The 23,253-nt window shown below is 40.6% G+C and overlaps 2 protein-coding genes across 2 annotated transcripts; both read left to right on the top strand.

Moving 5' to 3' along the window:
* Window positions 1-3,718: 3,718 nt before the first annotated feature.
* Window positions 3,719-13,193, top strand: LOC146989120 (dual specificity protein phosphatase 22-B-like). The gene is made up of 7 exons (XM_085775079.1): window positions 3,719-3,962; window positions 4,073-4,106; window positions 6,419-6,501; window positions 9,827-9,876; window positions 10,448-10,522; window positions 11,046-11,217; window positions 12,564-13,193. The coding sequence occupies exons 1-7, from the start codon at window positions 3,942-3,944 to the stop codon at window positions 12,717-12,719; spliced, it is 591 nt and encodes a 196-aa protein (XP_085631205.1). The 5' UTR covers window positions 3,719-3,941; the 3' UTR covers window positions 12,720-13,193.
* Window positions 13,194-15,295: 2,102 nt separating this feature from the next.
* On the top strand, window positions 15,296-22,174 carry LOC146989119 (interferon regulatory factor 4-like). Its single transcript, XM_085775089.1, has 8 exons — window positions 15,296-15,545; window positions 16,234-16,420; window positions 16,742-16,815; window positions 17,363-17,501; window positions 17,613-17,714; window positions 19,077-19,451; window positions 20,821-20,933; window positions 21,918-22,174. The coding sequence occupies exons 1-8, from the start codon at window positions 15,306-15,308 to the stop codon at window positions 22,068-22,070; spliced, it is 1,383 nt and encodes a 460-aa protein (XP_085631215.1). The 5' UTR covers window positions 15,296-15,305; the 3' UTR covers window positions 22,071-22,174.
* The last annotated feature ends 1,079 nt before the right edge of the window (window positions 22,175-23,253 follow it).

Genomic DNA, 23,253 nt, shown 5'->3' with positions numbered 1-23,253 from the left:
CGACACTGGAAGACTAGCAAGGGACTGTTCACCAAATCTACATCATGGAGAGACTGACATTTGCTCTAAAATTGCATTCGGAGAAATTTAAGAGTTGGTGGTCCAAGTGGATCAGATATAGGCTATAAGACCACGGAGACCTGAACTGCTTTAAGTACCTTTATTACAAGGCTTGAAGTACCAGTCTATTAATCTTGATGGAGAAATGAGTAAATGTGACTTCTTTTGTTCAAATGTTCTTATTTAAAACATTGTAAAATGAAAGGGGGAGTAATAGCTTGGTTAATATGTTAACACTATTGTCCAAATACATGTTTTTGTTTTGCTCTGTATGAGTGTAATGGCGCTGAAATGACTTTGTATGTTTCTCCCTGAAAATTAAAAAAAAAAAAAAATCCTTTATAGTTGAAGCAAAGTTTATGAAACACTACCCACCAGAAGTATTGACCTCATGGTGGCACCACACTGCCCGAAAAATAGCTATGCTGCATATTCTGGTGCCAGCTTCTCAGATAAAAAGTGATATGATTTTGTATTAGGACCAATGTTGGATAAAGCGCTCTTGTCCTCCAATTAAAACAAAAGAGGTTTGTTCAGCAGCTTTTTATGACCCATAGTAGCCTATACGTTTCATGTTTAGGCGACACATAGTAGCCACAGTGACTATGACAGGTGCAGAGGAAGGTAGTTGAGGTGGGAGCATGGAGTCAGGTTTGATTCCCACGTTAAAGGGATAGTTCAACATTTTGGCAAATTTGCCTATTGCCATAATCCCTACAGTCATGGGAGTAGGTTCATTACCTTTAATTGTCGGTGCATGTTGTTGAGATCCGTGGGGCAGAGACTCGAGCTGCTCAGCTAACACAATTGAAGTAACGGTGCATAGTCCCCTGTCCCTCAAAACTCATCCAATACCCAATCCAACAACTCCAAAACGCTCATGTGGAGAAGTTGTGACATGCACATTCACCACATTGTGAAATAATCATGTAATATTATGAGACAGAGTTGTTTTCGAGACAAATGAAGCCGGAACTATATTCCTAACATGGCTGCTGGGTGGAGTGACTTCAAAAGTAGTTTAGAGAATTTGCTTTGTGTTGTAATGTTACATAATTTTACATGATTATTTCATAGCGTGGTGAATGTGCAGGTCACAACTTGTCCACCAGAGCGTTTCAGAGTTGTTGGAATGTGTATTTGATGAGTTTTGAGGGACAGTGGACCATACCGGTTTAGCTGAGCAGCTCGCGTCTCTGCCCCGCGGATCTCAAAACAACACACACCAACAATTAAAGGTAATGAACCTACTTCTATGACTAGGGATTATGGCAATAGGTGAAATTGCCAAAATGTTGAACCATCCCTTTAAACTTGGCTAAAAGAGGAACTATGCAAGTCTGGTCACTTTACTGCTGTTTTGCTAACCCTCCTCCTGGCCATGTGCATTTTTTTACAACAAAGCCAGCGAGAAATCAATCAATAGAGCGGTAAATAATGTTATTTATCATATACGATGTTATGACGTGTATATTTGTGTAGTTTAATCTGTCATCAACAAGAAATTATGGTTTACGGGGCGCGTTTGTGTCGCGGTGCACAGAAACTAGAGCTACAAATCCTGCATAGTTCCTCTTTAAGTTCCTGTTCTTTTTAACTGCAGGGGAAAGAAATGTCATTATTATTGTAGCAACCATGACAACAAACTTTGAACAAATGTTGAGGAAGTACCAGGCTACTGATTTAAACTGAAATCAAGATTGTTTACTAAACCTAAACAAGTAATATTAGTGCCTGCAATGAAGCTATGACTGTAACCATGACAACTTTGGGTCATTATACGTGTAGTTTTGTAGGTACAGTATCTCAGGAGACGCTCCTATTGGTCGTATTCGAGGGTTGAACAATTAGCTGTATGGCTGTTCAGGTTGTTTTCAATTCCCCCCCAGATGTTCAACAAACTCATTAATCAATACTATGATTATCATATTATTATAATAGAGCCATCTAGGACCATCTAACAAACGAACTGGCATCAACCCGATGTTCTAACTCTGTTGTTTTTCTACTCCATGACAAAAATTAATCATCAGCAGCACCTCACATCCTTTTAGTTTCTATACAACAATCCCCCACCTCCTCCACCCACGCACACACACACACACACACACGGACACACACCTACACAAAAAGCGATCTTCTTACGAAAGACCAAATCTAGTTTGAAACTGTGTGTGTTTATCAATGGGTTCACAATGAGCTGTTCAGACCTAGTTCTTTTAGACGGGCAGGCAGCTTTTTGTAAACGCCTCCACTCCCCTCTGCCTGTCAGAGCGTCTGAGCTGTGCCACACACTGAACCACACACACACACACACACACGCACAGGAACACACAAAACAAAGTGACAAAGACAGCCAGGCTAAAAATACCTCGATCGTCTGAGAGCGATGTGTCGAAGGTGCAGTAGAATTTACTGGAAATGCAGTGACTGATGCAGATTCCAGTGGACGTCCACCGACAATCAACACACGCACACAGTTTCAAGCAGACGGGGGAATTCTTAGATCTAAAAACTCAATCAAATTTATAAGCAAGGCTCATAAAATTAGAGGAAGGCATGATGCATCGAGTTGAAAATACAGTCATGGTAAATAAATATCGTGCTGTATTTAATATTGTGGGAGTTTGCGGCTGGCACCTTTGCAGTATTCAATGACCTTTAGATGAGTGTGGTCTGATGATCCTTAGCGATTGACGTACCTTCAGCCATCGGAATGATTGCCGAAGCTTTTTTGGTACAAACAGTCACTTACTAAAATATCTTAACATCTGCTACATGAACAGGCATAAACGTGGCACAGAGCTAAAACTACATTAGTGAATATTTTTCAATGAATCTACTTGAAATCCAGACGCGGATATAGATCCAAGTGAACGTATCCCTAACCCTGATGGAGAAAGAACTCATATTTTAAGATTAACTGGTGTAAACATAGCACACACTCATCAATATACGCAGAGGGTTTGCATTTTCTTGATTTATATAAGAGAAAATTGAATATGATTTAGTTTTGTTGGATGACGCCCAGACTTCTCCTTTCCACCATTTTTTCTTGTGAACTGAAATGCCTTGACAAATATTGGTATGATTGCCACATCATTTGGTTCTTTGGTCATTCATCCTTGAAACTCAGATTTAGATTTTTACATATGCAAATATTTTATATACTATATATGCATATGAGGATGTATTTTTGTATGTAATTATTTTGCATATTGTTGATGAATCATTATTTCCATCTTATCTTTATCCTCTTCATATTCCCTGTTCTTCAGGGCAACGAACATACGTATATAACATCATTTCCTTCTCTCAATAAAGTATCTGATTCTGATTGAACTGAATACCCTGACTCTGTTAAGACGGCTGCTCCGACACATGTCACACACCTCCAGACTGTTCATTACATTCAGATTTACTGCGGGTGGCGGGTATTTAGAGCCTCATCCAGGAGTGCTCCTTGTAGGGTTTAACACCTCAGCAGATAGTGATAGCCATGGCCTGTTCTCCGCTGCCCTCTGGCCCGCCAACCATCTTTGTCTGGTTGGTATGTGCCTATCCTCAGTCCCATGACCCTCCTCATGGTCTAAATATAAATCCAAGCAGGGCGATCCACCACTAAGGTCACATTACGTCATCCCAACAAGCAGCATATTCTCAATGAAGTGGCGTTGCACAGGGGGGGTATGAGCAGAAGGACGCGTTGAAGGCTTTATGATATCCTGGCTGACACTAGGAAATCAACAGGGGTGGTTTTGAAAATGATGTGAAGCAGCCGGAGTGTGTGACAGATTATCTCGGGAGCTGTTGGATGATGCAGTTGGAGTAAATTTGCACCTAAAGTTGATGTTGTTGTTGTCCTGAGACCTTTATCAGACATGGGCAATGGAATAAACAAGGTACGGTATCACGTTGTGTGTGTACAAAAAACATTCAGACCTGTTTATACCTGTTTCTTGCTTTTTTCCGCTCTCTCTTTAACTCTTGTCTTAAAACTTTCTTTCTTCAGGTCCTTCCTCAGCTTTATCTGGGGAATATTAAAGGTAGGCTGCCGTCACTTCATAAAGAATTGATTTATCTTCAGGATAAAGTCGTAGAGTGTGTTTCAGTTCCTCATATGAAGGGGCATGTGGTGAGATGCTACACTGAGCTCAGTTTCTATAGAGTGGAGAGGTCACAGCGTTAAAGCAGCATGATTGAAGCATTTTGATGTGAAAAAATCATTACACTGTGTTTTTTGCTGCTGCTGCGTGTGTGTGTGTATTGCATGGGGTTGGGGGGAGTTGGTGTGTGTAGCTTTTTCAGCAGCTGGAGGAAACTAATTATTTCTGAGGCTGCTGTGAGTACGTGAGGGTTGGTGTGGGAGGGGATGCCCCGGGGTGTGGGGGTGTCCCCAGCATCAACTACGCTCCACACATTTCCATACAGCAGTGAATGTAATCATTAGGTTGCTTTTTTTTTTCTTAATGCGTAAAGGTGACAACACAGGAAATAGGTAAAAATATGGACCAGTTTTTGTAAATATGGAAAAAATAAGATGTAAACATGTTGAGGAACCAATAACAGGAAATGTGACGTCCTCTTTATCAAACAAGGTTTCTGATTGACTTTAATACTGATATCGGTCTCTAACATATTCTAAGCAGAAGTTTAAACTCTGGCCAGTTGTTTTATGGATAAAGAGAAATAGTTCTGAGGCCATTTTCACATCGTACAAACATTTCCATATCACCAGTGTAACTGATGCAAATGTGAAAGTGAACAGGCAGTATGTGAACAAAATGTGTTACTTTGGCTTTCGTGTTGATTTTGCTTAAAGGTCTCATACAGTATAAAGGTAGGTACATGTCCATGTGTACTGTAGTTTGATTATAGATCAGGTATAGGTTCTATATTAATACTGTGACAGTATTGAAGCTTCAGTCCACAGAGAAATGCACGCAGCCTGTATTTAGAAACTGAACCTTTAAAAAACCAGCCGTCAGGACTTCTGTAACTTTGTGATGTCACAATAAAGCAGCCATCACCCACCTCAACCCACAATCCAACTTTGCAGGTTATGAATTTTTTTTTCTTTTCTTTTATTTAAATTTGATTACATCACACAGACATCAGCCAATCAGAGGACAGGGTTTAGCCAATCAGAGAGGAGAGAAATAAAGCACAGCAAAAGTTACATTTTTTAGGTCTTTTAATTTATCAATTGACTAGAAAATGAAAAAAAAAAGAGAAAAGAAACCTTTGACAAAATAAACTCTGGTAGTTCATGTTAAATGGGTATCTGTCCTTTTACTATAAATATGTACTAGAAATTGAAATCAATACAATATTTAATAATAATGTACCTTAACATGTGTTTTAATAATACTTACTGCAACAACTTCAATAATTTCAAGTTATTTTAACTTAAAAGTAGTATTTATTCTGCATAATAGCTGGATTAAAGAAATTGCCTTATTTTGTTATCTGAAATCAGTCTATTAATTTGGAAAATGGGAAATATAATTTAATAATGTAGTTTTAGTTCCACAGTTTTATCCACTTTTTATTGTTAATACTAGTTTTACAGTATTGTTGCATTGCTGTTGTGTTATGTTTTAAAAATAAAGCTGTCTTGTTGCTGTTGAGTATGTTGTGACTGGATTTTGACCTTGTGGTCAGAGCCACCGGTCTCTGTTGAAGACTTCAGAGTGGTATCAGCGGCCTGACAGCCAATGAATATATTTATTACATGAGCAGCACACTTAAGAACTTGTGTCATTGCGTCACCTTGGAGTCACCGGCTTCCAATGACTTAAGATTGTGTTTCCTCTGTCAGGGTGTTGAGCTTTTATACTCGGGCAGCCTACTCAGGTGTCTTATTTTTCTTTTCATGCTGATAGCTGGTTATTTCTGTCTCACAGTTTATATACAAACGGCAGGTGAAACACTTGCTCAATTGCATGTATTTAGGTTGCAAGAGGCCTCAGCACACACTCAGTTTTGATCTTGTAGGTGGAATCATCCTGCAAAACTTGCAAAGCATGAGAAAAAAGTGTTGAAGGCACATCTGTCCAAGGTAGAAAACATTTGGCTTCCTTTCAAAGAACAAAATTTGATTAAACTAATACTGTTTCTTGCTTTTGGGACAAGCTGTTGGACTGTTTTAGAAACACTGGTTTTCCGGTTTTTCTTTCAGTTCAAAACAAGAGTTTAGAAGTCACATTTGCTTGGGAGACATTTGAGGTGGGGGGCTGCAGAAAGGGGTGTGTTGTTGTGTAGACAATGCCTTATTTAGGTGAGAATGCATAAGATGTGAGTTGTGATTGGATGGTGGGAATATTTGCAATTTCTTGATTTTCATTGCAATCCACAGATGCACGAGACCCGGAGCTGCTGGCTCAATACAGCATCACCCACATCCTGTCCATCCATGATACAGCTGCACCCGTCCTGGAGGTGGGCTGGCCTCTCTTTCTCTTTCTGTGTGTGTGATTTTGGCCTGTGTGACCCTGTGACCTCTAATTTAAGTGCAACCACTCGCCCTTCTCTGAACTCACCGGTGCTGTTTTTCCCTGCTGCTTCATACTCATACTGAAAGTGTGAAATTCTGGCATCAGGTCTGAGGTGTCATGCTGCCTCTTCCTGACTTAACATCTTCTTGGGGCTGCAACTAACAGTCAAGATGTGTATAAATTCATATACAGAGGAATTTACTTGTGAATTGATTAACTTAAAAGTCTCATATTTTTACACTTTTACTATGTTTAATTTTAAGTGAGTATATGATGTTAACTTTTACCAACCTGCCACAGTGCCACAGGGACAACAGATGAAAATTAGCCACTGTGGCTAACTCTGGCACATTTACATTGATGGTAAAACTGACATGTTAATTAATGTGCACTGTCCCTGTTCAATAAATAAATGAAATTGAAAATTGAAGTGTTGATCTATAAGAGGAGGCTCTGAGCCTCTCCTCTGATTCACTACTAGTGTACATTACTGTTTTCTGATCATATAAAAATAGAGCCAATTCAGGTAAAACACTTGTGCAAGAGCTGGATCCAACTGGGCGGGGCTTGTAACAGCTGTTGTGACATCACAAAGTTACAGAAATCCTGATGACTGAGGCTTTTCACAGTATTAATATAGAACCTATGTTTTAAAACCAGATAACACATGGATGGATATCTATCTACAGTATAAATTGGGGCGACTTGACTCTGACTGTTCATTGTTTACTTGTTGTGCTGTTTGGATGTTGTATTATTGTCATGTCCTGTACATTATTGTCTTGTCCTGTCCGAGTACCGTGTCCCATATTTCATTTATTGTTTTGCCTTTCTTATTTGTGTAGTGCATCGTTATGTGTTTCGCCATTTGTATTGCATTTATTGTATTGTTTTTATTCCCTGTGGCGTACTGTTGTATTTTATTTATTTATTAGGGACTACGGACGAAAATTAGCGGCTCTGCTATAATCCAGCAGATTTACTGCAGTATTTTTTTATACCAATGTTCATTAATATACACTGTCCCTATTCAAATAAAATATTATTATTATTATTATTATTAATAATTATATGGGACCTTTAAAGATAAAATATGGCAAACAAAAATTTGTGGAAAAAACAAACAAACAACCCATTACAGATTCCCAGAATCCAAAGTGATATCTCAGGCTTCTGAAGAAAATAACACCTTCATATCTCCTGGGGTTTCCTCCTAAATGCTGCAGGTCATCCTAGTTTAATCACGAGGGAATCAAGATGAGGGGAACAGAATGTCATTTAATTTACACTACAGGGTCAAATTTCTATCAAAGACTTTTGTAAGAGACCACTTCAATAGGTGTGAAAGTCACATGCTCTTATTTTCAATATTGCACAGAAAGTTCATGAGACCTGGAATTCACAGAGTTTCACCAAAAACAGCACTTTTCTGAATCACGGCGATGCTGGTGAATATCTGAATTTTTCTATGCAGCTTTCACTCATATATGTGTGTGTGTAGGCTATGGGATGCAGCTGTGATGCAGATGTAAGCCTGTACACTGTGGAATATTTTTCACTCGTGATACTTTTAGCACAGCAGCTTGAAGTCCATAAGGTCTTGAAAGTGGAACTGCATTTACAAAAAGAAGAAAAGAAAAAAAAAAGGTTTCTGGCTTTTCAAAGCTGCTTTTAGAATCATCAATTTGTGCATGAAAGAGCAGGAAAGCTTTTTTTTGTGTGTGTGTGTGTGTGTACGTGAGAGCGAGGAGAAAAAGAGATGATGCTACTGTGAGAACCTGGGAGACTGAAAGTAGCAATTAACTCCCATTGATTTACATTTGGTAACAGATGCAAGAATATACTCATCTCCGAAGTTTGCTATTATGATTGATTGATTATAAACAAATATCACTGGAGAAATAAATCTGAACTCTGTGGTCTTACCTGCTCAATTTAACTACAACAGGTAACACACTTCTAATGTATGAAATCATAATTATTAATGCCACAATTAATGTGACTTTGGATCTGATTAATTGGAATTTTATTTGGATAAATTAAAAGCGTCTCATCGTGAATCTCTCGTCCTTCCACATCCATCATCCAGACGCCTCAATTTGCGCTTTCACAACTTTCATCTTTTCTTGTTGAAAGCGAACATGAAAACTTTTCAGAGATGTCTGTGCACTTTCTCCGTCCATGCTTTGTGTGTTTCATTCAACACTGGAGAGAAACAGCAACTTGTAATACAGTATCACTACCCAAACTGGTCAACCACCAAAACTTTTAAAAAGGTTTTGTGCCCTGGGCCTTCAGGCGCTCGCTGAGTTCGTCTATCCCTGGCCGCTGCACAAATTTTAATCTCTTGTTCTCGCATTTAAATGCATCTTTTTTTTCTGTCCTTTTTCTTTACATCTGTGGCATAATGATGACTCAGGTCTGTTGTACCAGTTTGGCCCAAATGGCCAGATGGGATGGTTTATTTGCATAGCTAACAGTCAGAGTGCTGACTGATTGATTTCTTGGAAGACGGCTTGATGGTTCCTGAGAGAGGAAGGTAAAAAAAAAGAAATTTGCAACCACCAAATCTCTGAGGTCGAATGCACCATCAGCTGAACAGTGTGTGGTTCTGATTAGCATACTGCAAAATAAAACCACAGGGTCCAGGGTTTAATGGAGGAGTGATCTGAGCCTTCAATGTGGACTTAAATCTCTGCAAACGTCCACAATACCTTACATGTACTTCGTTTGGGATCACGAGTTCCAGGATGACTGTGCGAAGATTCAACAGCTTTCTCAGTATTTGTTTGCATAATCACGACTTCACCACCATGCACACATGCTTCTTCAATGGGCTATGTACGTGTTTATTAGCGTTAAAGTGTGTGTTTGTGTTTGCATACATACTTAAGTCTGGGGTTTGTGTGGGTGCAGCCTGACCTGTCTGGATGACTTCCAGAACTCGGTGTGTCCCAGAGGGCTCAGGGGTTTTTGCAGCAACGCAGTCATAACGGGACGAGGTAGTTTCTGTCCACTGTGTGTACCATCAGCTGCCAGGTGCATAGCACTAAAACACACACACACACACACACACAAAAAAAGGGGCGAATATCGTTATGTCATGACCTAGCACAGCAGCCCTTCAGCAGCAGGGTCAGCGGGGCAAAGTTTCAGGGGGACGCCCCAAACACAGAGAAACAGGAAGTGTGTTAGACCCAGTATTCAAACAAAAGACCCTCATTGAACTGTTGGAGTGTAACATATTGTCCTGTTCTCACCCTCCGTAGGACATGACGTACCTCTGTATATCTGCTGCTGACCAATCGAGACAAAACCTGTGAGTACGTTCAATACGATGCATGAGGCGCACGAGTGTTTTAAGCATCTGCGACATTGCCTCTAATGTGTCGATCATCTGATGATCTGTGGAAACTGTTAATACATAAAAACACACAGAGCTCCAGCAATGATCTAATTATGATATTCACAGTTCAATTGATCACATAGAATATCAGTATAAAATAAATATTTATTTGATTTTATATATAACAGAATGATTAATCCTGAAGTCTGAAGTTAAGCCTATAAATAAATCATTAATCTGTTCCTTGTTCTTTTATTCATGCTTATTCCTTTAACTTATGTTTACTCCTTTTATTATTCATGCTGTTGTGATAAGTTTTGCTCTCAAAGAAAGTCTTGTTTTATAGAAATGTGCAATGACAATAAAGCATCGAAATTAAACTGAGCACCTCATCAACTTCATGAAAATATTAAATTAGACAAATCAAATGTAAGAGTCTAACAGAAGTTACTGTCATTAAAATACACCAAATATACAGAGAAGTGTATCTTGCCGTTATTTAAAGTGTATAATTGTTTTAATTTCCTGTGTGTGACACAAACAGGACTCAGTACTTCAGAGACAGCATCATGTTTATCCACGAGTCCCGACTGAAAGGAGAAGGCTGCCTCGTTCACTGGTGAGTGAAAACGAATCCTACCTTGAAGGGGAAGTGGTTTTTTTTGCTTTTAAAGATGAAATAATCCTTTTTTCTTCACAACTCCGTCCTTCCAATTATTTAATCGAAAGATAAACGGCATCGGGTCGTAAATTAAAGTATTCGATAACGAAACTGTCATGTCATTTGCATGTGAGGATGCTGAAAGGAAGAAGCGCAGATATTCAAATGCAGCTGATTTTTTGGTTTGTAATGATGAGTGCTTTTTGGCACGAAGGGCCGGAGGTCCTCAGATTTCATGAACCCTGTTTTCATTTTCAACCACATCACTGCCATCGAGCCAAACAATCAGTTTGGTTCGTGCTTTCATGGTAAATCTCATCATCTTTCATCTTTCTCTCGTATCAAACGTGCAAAATCAGGCATTAAACCACAGCTTTAGGAAAAAAGGGGTTTCACTTCTTTGTACACTAAAGAAGAGACTCTCAATACACAATGTTTTGCTGCAAATAAAAGCCTCCAGTTTTGAAATCTGTGCTCTCAGCGTGGCAGGAGTGTCCCGCAGCGTGACCCTGGTGGTGGCCTACATCATGACCGTGACGGGCTGCGGATGGGTGGAGGCCCTGGCGGCGGTGAGGGCGGCGCGGCCGTGTGCGGGGCCCAACCTGGGCTTCCTGCGGCAGCTGGAGGAGTTTGAAAACACAGACCTGGCAGAAGTGAGTGACACCTCGCTGTTTTCGCTTAGTCATGGTTTTCATCACATTAATGATGCCATTTATTTCCAACAGCAGGTTTTTACAGTGTGTTTTCAGTCTGTAGCTGTCTCTCTCTCTCTGTCCCTGTCCACAGGAAAACGTTACATGTGATGTGATGCATGAGGTGTTAAACGACTCTGTTGACTTTTCTTTCGTTAATCAATGTGCGATGTGATGAATCCTCTAAGATGACAGTTTATGTGTCAGCTCTGCAGAAACATAACGAACTGGAGGTGACAGTCCTGTTACTCAGCAGGTGCAGACAGCCAACTTCAACTGGTGTTTTTCTGTCCACACTAGAGGGAAGTTAGAAAGCTCTTTGAGACTTTTTTTTTTTTTAATCTACTGCAGTGACCGACAAGCGACAGCTGCTGTTTAATATAATGACTCATTTTGTTCACAGTTTGATCCATGTGGAGCCTTTTCCATTTACATATGCAGGAAGCCAGTGAGAAGTCACATGTCTCAGCGAGAAGAAGGCTTGAACACACATCTTTCCATCAGCTCGGCTCAACTCACGCCTGCGCTACAGGCACAGAGAAATGCAAAAATTTAAGTGAGCAAAATTCACTGGAATGTATGAGACTCCATCTTTAAATGTGGTATCCAGTAAAAATAGATGTTGATGTAAGGGACAAGGTGCTCTTCAGGTTGAGTTGAGGCTTCTGTTGTATTTCTTCCTCTGATGATAAATGTGTCATTTAGATCTGAATCCTACCGATCCACTTGAAAATGAACTTGAGTGGCACCTGTTGCAAAATGTTTTCACTGCTCTGAATGCAGAATGCAAGTACAATAGAAAACGACACGTCACTTTTCCATTGCAACTTTGTATGTTGTTGTTTGTCTTTGTTTGTTGTTGAACCTAAACTGCATTCTAGTCTGGTTGTTGCTTCTTTTTTCTTTTTCTGTAGAGTTACAGAAACTGCTGATTGCAGATGTCCTGTGGTTGCAGTGATGGGAGGTTTCAGATCTGACAAACAGCTGGTTTGAACCAAAATGACCAGCACTGAAAACCAGATTTATAAGGACAACATTTTTACTTTAGCATATCTGGAGGATTGTTCTGTCTCTTTGTTTCTTTCTGAGATTATTGCCTTTACTGTATTCAGTATCTTTTATCCTTCTTTAGCCTGACCAGGGACAAAGACTGCAAATTAGCTGAAGCTAGACGTCTTGTATGCATCGCATTTTTCATTCTTTGTGGCAATGTTGTATGTATCGTCCCTGTTAAATAAACATTAAAATAAATAAAAATAAATAAAATTACACTTATTGACACTTGTGTCCCATTTCTCCTCCTCCAGTATCGAGCCTGGTGGAAGGACCGGTACGGGAACAGCTCGCTGAACGATCAGGAGGAGGTTGAAGCTCTTTTAAGTCAGAAATCCAAGTGCAACAGCAGCAGCAGCGGCACCATATCAACCAGCATCACTCCTGCACTGGCCACCAGAGGCACCTGAAAAGGAAAAGGCGTCTCCTGCCAGTCTCGTCTTACCTCCGCTGAAGCAGCCGAGGACCGTGGGACTTCTGCTCGGGCCACTGATCCCACTAAGACCAGACCAGCTTTGGAGGATTTCTGGCATTTCAGGATTGATCCTGCAGAGAGAAACATTTGTCTTTTAGAAAAAAAATATCTGTATCGATATGTGTTGAATCTTTTTTTTTTTTTTTGGCAGTCGTCATGTGATGGGGGGGATTTTTTTTTTATTTGTCATTGATCATGTCATGTCCTCGCCTCTAACTGTCAAAACAACATGCAAGGGCAGTCAAGCATGACACCAAGGAAACATGTACATACTGTCCACAGTGTGAACACACAGTGTACACTCCCCCTGTCAGTTACGTTATGCTGTGTCTTGTACTTGAAATATGAGTATTACTTTCTATAGACTGTGTGAAAGCTGATGAATACTGTACCTTCCAGTAAAACACTAAACACTATCGCAAGGTTCAGTATTTGGTTTTTGATTGTGTTGTTTAAAGTCCAAAAATAGACTTAATTAAAGCAACAACAATAACCAGGCTTCACAATAAAAGCCAGTGTAAGTTATTTACACATGTAAATATTGAATTTTGTTCGATTTAATATGAATCATCACTGAATTTGATTAATCAATTGAATATTTTATTTCTTTTTAGTGCAATGTAAAACTGAGGGGTTAACAGTTTATTTAAAAAAAAAAAACATTTTTGCGAAGAGCAGAAGTATCTCAGAGTTTCCTCTTATCTTTTACTGGATACTTTAGGGGATTCACATCGTCTGAAAATGATTCAAAGAAAAAAGGGGGAAAAGCCTTTAAGACGTCGGTTGATCTGGTCACAAGCTGTTGGTACCCGAATTAATCAGAGTATTCACTATAATAAAAAAGCTCACACAACCAGAGTGTAGAAATACTTCAAATACTTAATTCAGTTATTTATGTAAATAACATCAGCAAAATTTATACTGAGACACAGAGTTACTGATGCAAACAAGAAGCACTTCCCCTCTGACTGACACAATATTACATCAGATATTATTAGACTGTTGACGCTGATGGACGACGCCTGTTTGCGGAGGCAGTTGTAAATACACACACACACACACACACACACACACACACACACACACACACACACACACATATATATATATATATATATATATATATATAAATATAATAAAAAAAGAGAGTTCTGTCCAGGTCAGGACCTTTCCAATCAATATGACACTAATGTATATGAAAATATTGAAATGAACTCTACCTGAGGTTCTGCTCAGATGTTGATGCTTCAGTAGTTGGATCCATTCATATGATAATAGACTGACAGGAGCCAGGAGATGACTCAGGTATAGTCTACTTATTATTACACTGTAGTGCAGTTTTACTCAGGTACTCTATCTCATACTGTACTTCTACACAACTAATTCAAGGTGTTAGTGTTTTAAAAAAAACTTTCATGGTCCAATTCCTACAAATTTAAAGACCCAACACAGTTCAGTACTATAAGACCATGATAATGGCACAGTGACACTTTTACCTTGTTATTCAATTTTGCTCACACAAGCCCACGTTTTTATTTTGAAAAGCCTGTATCTCTGGCTCCTTGAATTTTGCCTATGTATCATTCCTATAATCAGTCACATGACACGCTTTATAATAAACTAATGTCGCGGCTGTTCCTGTCCGTCTGCGGTATCATCATCACCATCATCATCACCATCTCCACCACCACCACCACCATCAACACCACCATCATCATCATCATCAACCATCATTCACTTGTTCTACTTCTATTTAATCTTCCACTGGGAACAAACTTGTAGTTTTTGCATCGTCTCCACTAACAGCGCGCGTGCAGCTCGACCTCTCTTTACTTTTCGTAAAGCTTTTATCATTTCAAAGAATTGTTTTTGTCTCCGTCCCAAACCATTTTCCACGTGTGCGGGTGTGTGACTGACAAACACATACACGACTCTTCTGACTTAGGCCGGCAGGGTTTCCCCCCCCGCCACATACACACACACACACACACACACACACACACACCGCTGTCTCTTACTGGAGATCGTGTTCTGCGCGCGCACTGATAAGCTTCGCAGGAGAGAGAGAGAGAGAGAGAGAGAGAGAGAGAGAGAGAGAGAGAGAGAGAGAGAGAGAGAGAGAGAGAGAGCAGGTGCGTCCTCCTCCTCCATCAGCATCCCCGGCTCTTGTCTCCGCCCCCCCGCTGCTCGCTATAGGCTGCAGGAGGATTTAAGCGCGCCCGTCGTATTGATGAGGGCTTTCTGAGACTGATTGATTTCAAAACTTGACCAGTTTCGAGTTTCACAGGTAAGAAGTCCACGTCCACCGCGCGGGGCTTCGGTCTGCGTGGGAGACCGGGGAGGGTGAACCCTTAGAGAGGTTTACTGAACTTTTACTGAAGGCGCATCATCATCATCATCATCATTCACTGATAAACTCTCACACATATAGCCTACACACAAACACACAACACACACACACATACACATACACACGTATAGGCTTTGTCAGCTCGTGATAACGCATTGCAGGACCTGATCGATGGAGAGTGTGTGTGTTTGGACAGAACAATCATCATCTGTCATGAACCCCGACGTGGATTACGGAGGCTCCGTGAGCAGCGGCAACGGGAAGCTGCGCCAGTGGCTGATCGAGCAGGTGGACTGCGGGAAGTATCCCGGGCTGGTGTGGGAGAACGACGAGAAGACCATCTTCAGGATACCGTGGAAACACGCCGGGAAACAGGACTACAACCGGGATGAGGATGCCGCGCTTTTCAAGGTAAGAGACCTGCATCCTCCACTGATAGGACGGACGGCTACAAGAGGGAAGATATTAAGCTTTTCAGAATAAAAGTACCGGAGGCTACAACGTGAAAATAAAGAAGTTTCTAAAGTTTAAAAAAAAGTTAAAAGTGATGGAAGAGAAAATAAAAGGAGCTAACAACGATTCTTAATTAGGATATTAAAGATTAAATCAGCCAAGTTCGACTTTTATTGTCTTAACTCGTGTTTTTATCTACTCCGCGTGGCTCTGGTGTAGGCTATGAAACGAAGTGGGATGCAACAGAGAACTTTATCGATTAATCACTGTTAGGAAATACCAGATAACAGGATAATTTTAAATTCGGGAATTCAAACTCAGCTTCTTTATAGATGATTTTAAAGCCAAATAAAATCGGATAAGGGAAAGACAGGAAATCCTCACGTGAGAGGTTGGAGCCTGCAAATATGCAAAGAAAAGTCATATTTTACCATTAACATACTCAAGATAACCATCTGGTAAATTTTCTGCTCATAAATTGATCGATTCGTGATCAGTTTTCTAGACTTTATTAACCCGGGTGTTGTCAACGTGCGTAAAGACGCACATCCACATTCTGTGCAACAAGATGTGGAGCAGTGGTCTATTTGTAAGGCGTATTTTTTTTTAATATATATATATATACGTATATATGTGCTGTGTGCAGGCCTGGGCGCTGTTCAAGGGAAAGTTTCGGGAGGGGATCGACAAACCGGACCCGCCGACCTGGAAGACGCGGCTCCGCTGCGCCCTCAACAAGAGCAACGACTTCGAGGAGCTGGTGGACCGGAGCCAGCTGGACATCTCAGACCCGTACAAAGTCTACCGCATCATCCCCGAGGGCGCCAAGAAAAGTCAGTACATCCCCTAAACGCACCACACACACATAGCCTACACACCAAACAGCACAGAGTTAAATAGAAGTGGTTTGACGCCTGAGTGCATTTATGATAATATTATTTATGATGAACTGCTTTTATCAGAGAAGGTTAGAAATGCGTCAGTGTGTGTGCATGAGGGGTAAAGGTCACTGACTTCTCACTGCAGCAGAGAGTTTAACATCTGAACCACCACTTAAGGTCAGGGTTCAACAGATGTGTGTGTGTGTGTTATGATAACAAGTGTGTTAAGAACTTTTCTTTAAGAACTTTTCTGTCATCTCTTACATCCTTCAGGACCCCGGCAGGAGGACAGTGTTCTGAGTCCGATGGGCTACCAGGTGCACTCCTACCCTCCACTGCAGACTCAGGTGCTTTTCATACACATGGAAATGAGGGGAGGGGCGGGGAGAGAGAGAGAGAGAGAGAGAGAGAGAGAGAGAGAGAGAATGATACTGTGCATAAATGCTGATGCTGATACAAGCTGCATTTTCAGAAACACCATTAAGAAAGTTTCCTATTTATCTTCGATGTGTTTTCAGGATGTGTAAAAAAAAAGTGCTTACAACTGTTGCACTTTTTTTTTTTTTTACCCTATTTGGCATTAAAAAAAACAATATTTTGGTGAAAATTAGCATGTTGAATGTTTGCATCAGGATTTGAAAACTGAAGACAAACTTGACAAGTCGCTAAAACAGTTTGTTAAATTGTTGTGATGTAATGTCTCTAAATTCCCACATTCTCAAACATAACACAGTTTGACTAAGAGCAAAGCTGGTCATTATATGAACGGATGAGGTCATAGCTTCCTCTCTAATAGATTTTATCATACACATTACTCTCATATTGAGTATTTAGAGGTTTGTACAGTTAACTTCTCATGCTGAGCTGATGGTTTGTGTGTGTGTGTGTGTGTAGATGCCACAGTACATGGCCTCACCAGAATGCGGCTGGAGGGATTACTGTCAGGAGCCGGCCTCTCTGCAGGAGCTGCCCTTCCCCCAGTGTCCCTGTCCGCCCCGCAGCCTGCCCTGGCAGGGCGCGTCCATGGAGAACGGTACGGTGCTGCTCAATACGCACACGGCAAACAGACATCGGCATCCCTGTCAGTTTTCAGTGTTGTACAAATACTTATACTTTTTTTTTTTTTTTTCGCTGCTTTTGATAGGATACCAGCTCAGAGCTTCCATTTACTCGTACGGTCCTGACAGCCAGCCCTCCTCGCCTTTCACACTGGACGCCGGAATCAGATCAGCAGAGCCTCTGACGGGTATGAAACAACACTTTGAATTCACCGTTTGTCTCTGGACATGCAGAAATCAGAAGGAGGGAGGTTTAGATGTGATTTCAATGCGATTTTCACACAAAGTCACAGATGAAGAAAAAGCAGCGAAAACAGTTTTACACAATGTAAATATTATAACATGTTACATTCAAATCCGCATGTAAAAGATAGTTTTATAGACCTGAAATGGTATACAGCCTAACTCTAGTTCATATCATGTAGGCATCTTTACACAGTTTGATCATTTCTGATATTAGGAAAATGCAGAGGCAGGTGCTACTGTTCTATGTAAAAAGAAATTACACAATTTAGTTTAGAATATTATTGATTCCCACATACAATAACACACCATAGGCCCACGTTTCATTACACACCCACTGTTCTTCTACCAGCTCACTTGTCAACTTATTACAGTAGGCAGACAGAAAAACATGACGTTAAGTGGATCCTACTGCTGCTTTGTATCGGCTGAAAGTTAAAGTCTACAGTTTTGTAAACCTAGATTTGTTTATTAATTCCCTGTTATTGGCCAGGAATGAATGATTTGTGCTGGTATATATCCACTGGTATGTACCAAAGAATAGGCCAATAAAATAATGTACTAGTCAGTGAATCAGGTTTGCCACTGTCAACTTAGATGCATCACAATTGCAGCTGCTATAGTTCAAGGACTAAGTGGAGCAATTGATACACGTACTTTTAAAGGTCTCACATAATATAAAGGTAGATATCCATGTGTATTTATGTGTTATTATAAAGCAGCTCTAGGTTCTATATTAATACTGTGAAAGTATCAAAGCCTCAGTCCACAGAGAAATGCACACAGCCTGTATTGAGAAACTGAGCCTTGAAACAGGCTGTCAGGACTTCCTGTCACTTTGTGATGTCACAACAAAGCAGTCACCAAGTCCCGCCCACCTGGACCCACCATCCAACACTTGTAGGATTTAGTTTCTTCGAGTGTTTTACTTAAAATTTGATATTTTTTCAATGGATCACTCAGAAAACAAAGCCTCCTCTCTAATAATTGGCTGACACCGACCTGTTGTTACTAGAGTTTCAGAGAGAAGCTGAGAGAGGAGATGTGAAACTACAATAAAATGATTTTTAGTTATTAAAACTACAAATATGTCTTCTATGGATTGAGATTTTACATTAAACACAGAAGAGGAAAACATGGAGCTTAAAAGCTGAAACAAAACAAAGAGTGTTTATGTGTGTGATTCAGTCTAACATCATAAACATGATTGTCATACTGTGGATGAACTGACAAAGATGTTTCACTGTGCAAAGATGCATCCACCAAAATGTCTCCTGACCTGTGTCTCCTCCTGCTCCTCTGTCCAGATTTCCGCCTGCACGTTTCTGTATTTTTCCGGGACAGTCTGGTGAAGGAGGTGACCACTTCCAGTCCGGAGGGGTGCTACATCACTCCGTGTCCCCCAGAGAAGCACTACCTGCAGCCGGGAGGTCCTGACGTGATCCCCCTGCCTGTGGACAGTCTCTCAGCCCAGAGGAGGTCGGAGGATTGTCCCCCGAGTCCCCCGTCCGCCCTGGAGAGGGGGGTGTACCTGTGGATGGGAGCGGACGGACTCTACGCTCGGCGGATGTGTCAGAGCAGGGTGTACTGGCAGGGGGGGCCGTCCCAGTACGGAGACAAGCTCAACAAGCTGGAGAGAGAGGTCAACTGCAAACTCCTGCAAACCCAGGACTTCATCACAGGTGAGACAGCAGGAGGAGAGCGGCAGTAAAAAGTCTCGAAATATTCTGATTGAAGAGATGCAAAGATATTGAACTAACAAACACATTTAACACCAAATATTTGCATCTGAGAAGCTGGAACCAAACAATTTACATTTTAAAAATTCCCAAGCATTCCCACGTGTAACAATTTCATTTTGACGGACACAAAATATAGAAGTCGCTGTATTTTTCTTTTTATCAAGAGTAATTTCTTTTTTCAAATCGATATGACACCCGACCCGAGTTTCACTAGTGAACAACAGGCCAAACTTCTGAAATGATGATCGTTGTCTATGCAAAAATTAGCTGTAACTGTTTATGGACACATGGCGGACAGTAGCAAAAAAAGGCTCAATTTGCCTACAGTTGATCAATCAAGCAAAAAAACATATGAACACGCTGAGAAGTTGTGCCCTGGTCTACGCTGGCTGTGGTTTGTGCCTCTCATGTGTCATCACCGCATCCAAGTTACAGAGCTCAGAGTCGGACTGGTTTGAAGACACACAGTCATTTGATGACACCTAACGTATCTGAAGGCCGAAGACTCATCTGAACTATCCGGATGTGAAAATAATCAGTAAACAACATTCAAAACATGTTTCCAGTTGCGGCTATGACTGGAAATGACAAATTGTTTATTACATTTTCCATATTTCGGGCTATTACTGCCTTAGTTAGTAGGTAGTCACTAGAAAAACAGGTAAACATCAGTCTGATGATGATGATGATGATGATGATGATGATGATGAATCTGGAAAAAGCTTTGAACCGGTGGAAAATTTTATTAACTGTCTGGTCGATCAATAACACCACAGATGCTAAGCTCGGTCACTTGAACACAGCGGCCGTAAATGAGAGGCACAAACTACTGATAACAGCTAACAGTAAATAATCAGTGAAGATTTAAAGACTCAGATTTGTGTTAATCTCAAAAAGTCCAGCTCTTTTACTGGAAGTCATTTCGATTGAATGGCGTCTAAAAACAAAACTACACAGAAACAAACCCCCCTTAAAGACACAATCACTGAACAGCTGTGTTAAAGACCAAAAAAGGAAAAAAAAAAAAAACCTAACTTTTTAAGTAGAAATCCATCATGAGGATCAAATCACGTGACTACCTACACAACCCACCCACATACTAACTAACAGAGCACCAGCTGTGTGAGTCTTGACAGCTAATGGTATTTGCATACTTGGTGTGAATAGGACTTTCCGTTCGAATCACCGCAGAAAGGTCACACTGCTTCAAGTGAAATTCTTCTGTAATCATTTGAATCTGCCACTTCACCTCCACTTTAGAAATCAAAACTAACAGTGGCCTGTTGTCTCTCTCTCTCTCGACCATCAGAGATCCAGAGCTACGGGCTCCACGGTCGGCCCCTGCCTCGTTTCCAAGTCCTGCTGAATTTCGGGGACGAGTGTCTGGACCCTCAGAGACAAAGACGGACCCTCACTGTCCAGGTAACAGAAGCATTAATATACCGTTAAACTGACCCCCACAGCGCATTATGACATCAACTCGCTGACATTTTTAATATTCGCTGCGAGGATGTAAGGTCAAATGAGTGTAAGCAGAGTTTAAAAGAGTTTAAGAGTCTAAAAGAGTGGGAAGTGGGATTTGAAAGTTAAAACCAAAGATTTGAAAGTCTGTTAGCGCTAAATCACTGCACGCAACTTTTTTTTTTTTTTTTTTCCAGTGATTTAGAGTGAAAATGAAGGAGGAAGTCAGTTTTGTCTGATTGTCAGGCTTATTTAACACATCCCCCCCGAAAGAACCAGATCTGCTATTTCACATTCAGATGATGGGATTTCTGTGCGTAGCCTACCGTGTGACAGCCTGCCAGAATGAGACAGTCAGGAAAATTAATAAAACAAACAATCAAACAAACACAAAAAAAATTGGAGTTTTAACCGATCATAGTCAGTTCACAAATTCATCCAACTTTCATCAACTTCAGTCGACGTAAAAGGAATTTGAATTTGAGGGTGAATTTGATCTTGATTGAAAATACCCAACAGGCCAAACAAACTGCTTTTCTTTGTCTCATTAGATAGTAAACTTTATAACTTCATAACAAGCCAGCTGATGTCATCCATAGCTATTATTTTATATCCTTAAAATTATAGATTAATCAAGAAAACAAAGACTAGGTAACATAATAACAGAGCAAACTCCACCCAGGAGGAAGACCATGAGTTACAGGTGAAAGGTTTTCTGAGAAAGTCAGTAAATGGAACTTACAGTGAATATAAAGTTATGAAACGCCGCTCCCTCAGACTTTCAGATGCTTTTTACACTTTCAAATCCCATTTTTCACTTCACTCAAACCATGTGTTATATGTTAAACTTTCTTTATGGCCTTCTTTAGCCTTTGTGATGATGTCGATGTGTGTCCGATTTAAAGCATTTTTTTCACTCACCTGTCTGACTCTGCTCTGCCGCAGGTGGAGCCGCTGTTCGCCAGGCAGTTCCTGTACTACGCCCAGCAGGCCGGCAGCCCCTACTACAGGAACTACGAGCACCCGGATCACATAAGCCCCCCGGAGGACTACCAGAGGGCCATCACACACCACCACAGCAGCAGCCTGCAGGAGTGAACTGTGCAGGTTCAAGTGACTGTTTACCACTTTGAGATTCACACAGGGGGCCACAAGGAAACTCCGAGATGAGAGGACAATCTTGGACAGTGTTATACATAAAACCAATGGACAGTTTACCCAGTACAGTTCTGGGAGTGTATGTGTGTTTGTGTGTGCGTGTGTGTGTGTGTACGTACACATGTGTGGCTGAAATGAAAACAGTGTTACCTTTTCCCCCTCTTTGTATATTCAGGGGATCATGTATAATTTCCAGACTTTCTATGCAAACAAAACTGACAGCTCAGGTGATTGTAGCTAGGTACTATAGAAAAACGTAAGTTAAGTTTTTGTGCCTTAAAGCCCCTGTACAGACTTTTCATTTAGTGTTGATTTTGGCGGCCCCTGTGGACGAAAGCGGTGGTGTTTTGCCGGAATGAAGACCCGCATTTCCCACTGTCGTGAAGACGTTTGTCTGGCCGGTGTGTGTAGACTTGTTTTGGAAACGTCGGAAAGAAGACGGGACTTGCTTTTTTTTTTTTTTTTGCAGCGTAATGTATCTATTTGTATCGTTTCGTCAGTGGTCCGACCTGACCATGCCTAGAATTAGACTTAATATCTAAAAACCATCCTTGAAATATAAGGCAGCAGTCAGCTGCTGTTCAGTTTAGCTTAGCTTAGCATGAGTACAGGTAACGGGGGGGAAACTGCATGAAGTGCCTTTCAGATATTTTTAATTTTGTTTAATCTGTGAAATATTGTCTTAATGACTGAACTTTCAAAATGCTGGGTGGCGGATTATTTTTCTTTACCTGTGGACAGAGACAACCCACTAGTAAACCAGTTTCCTGTTCTTATGCTAAGCTAACAAGCGGCTAGTTGTAGCATCAAATTTAAACATGAGTGTTATCAAACTCCTAAATCAAACACTCCCAAGAGAGCCTAGCATGTTTTCTAAAATGTTGGATTATCTCTTTAAGAGTAATGTTTCTTTTAAAACATTTTACTTTGTACAGATTTTAAAAATTTCCTCTTGCCAGGAGACACTATGACCAGACTTTTTTGTAAATTATGAATGAAGTCTTGTGCCTGGCCGTGTTTATTAGCGAGCCTCTCAGGGAGATGATGGCAGATAAGCTTTTTCGACTAAATTTTCTATCAGTTCAATTCTGTTTCAGGATTCAGTCCTGAATGTAAAGTGTCA

Source organism: Trachurus japonicus, chromosome 4 (assembly GCF_045865225.1).
Source record: "Trachurus japonicus isolate A0001 chromosome 4, Traja_1.0".
Classification (NCBI taxonomy): Eukaryota; Metazoa; Chordata; class Actinopteri; order Carangiformes; family Carangidae; genus Trachurus; species Trachurus japonicus.
The sequence above is the reverse complement of the archived record's forward strand: the minus strand, read 5'-3'. Positions and strand labels throughout refer to the sequence as shown.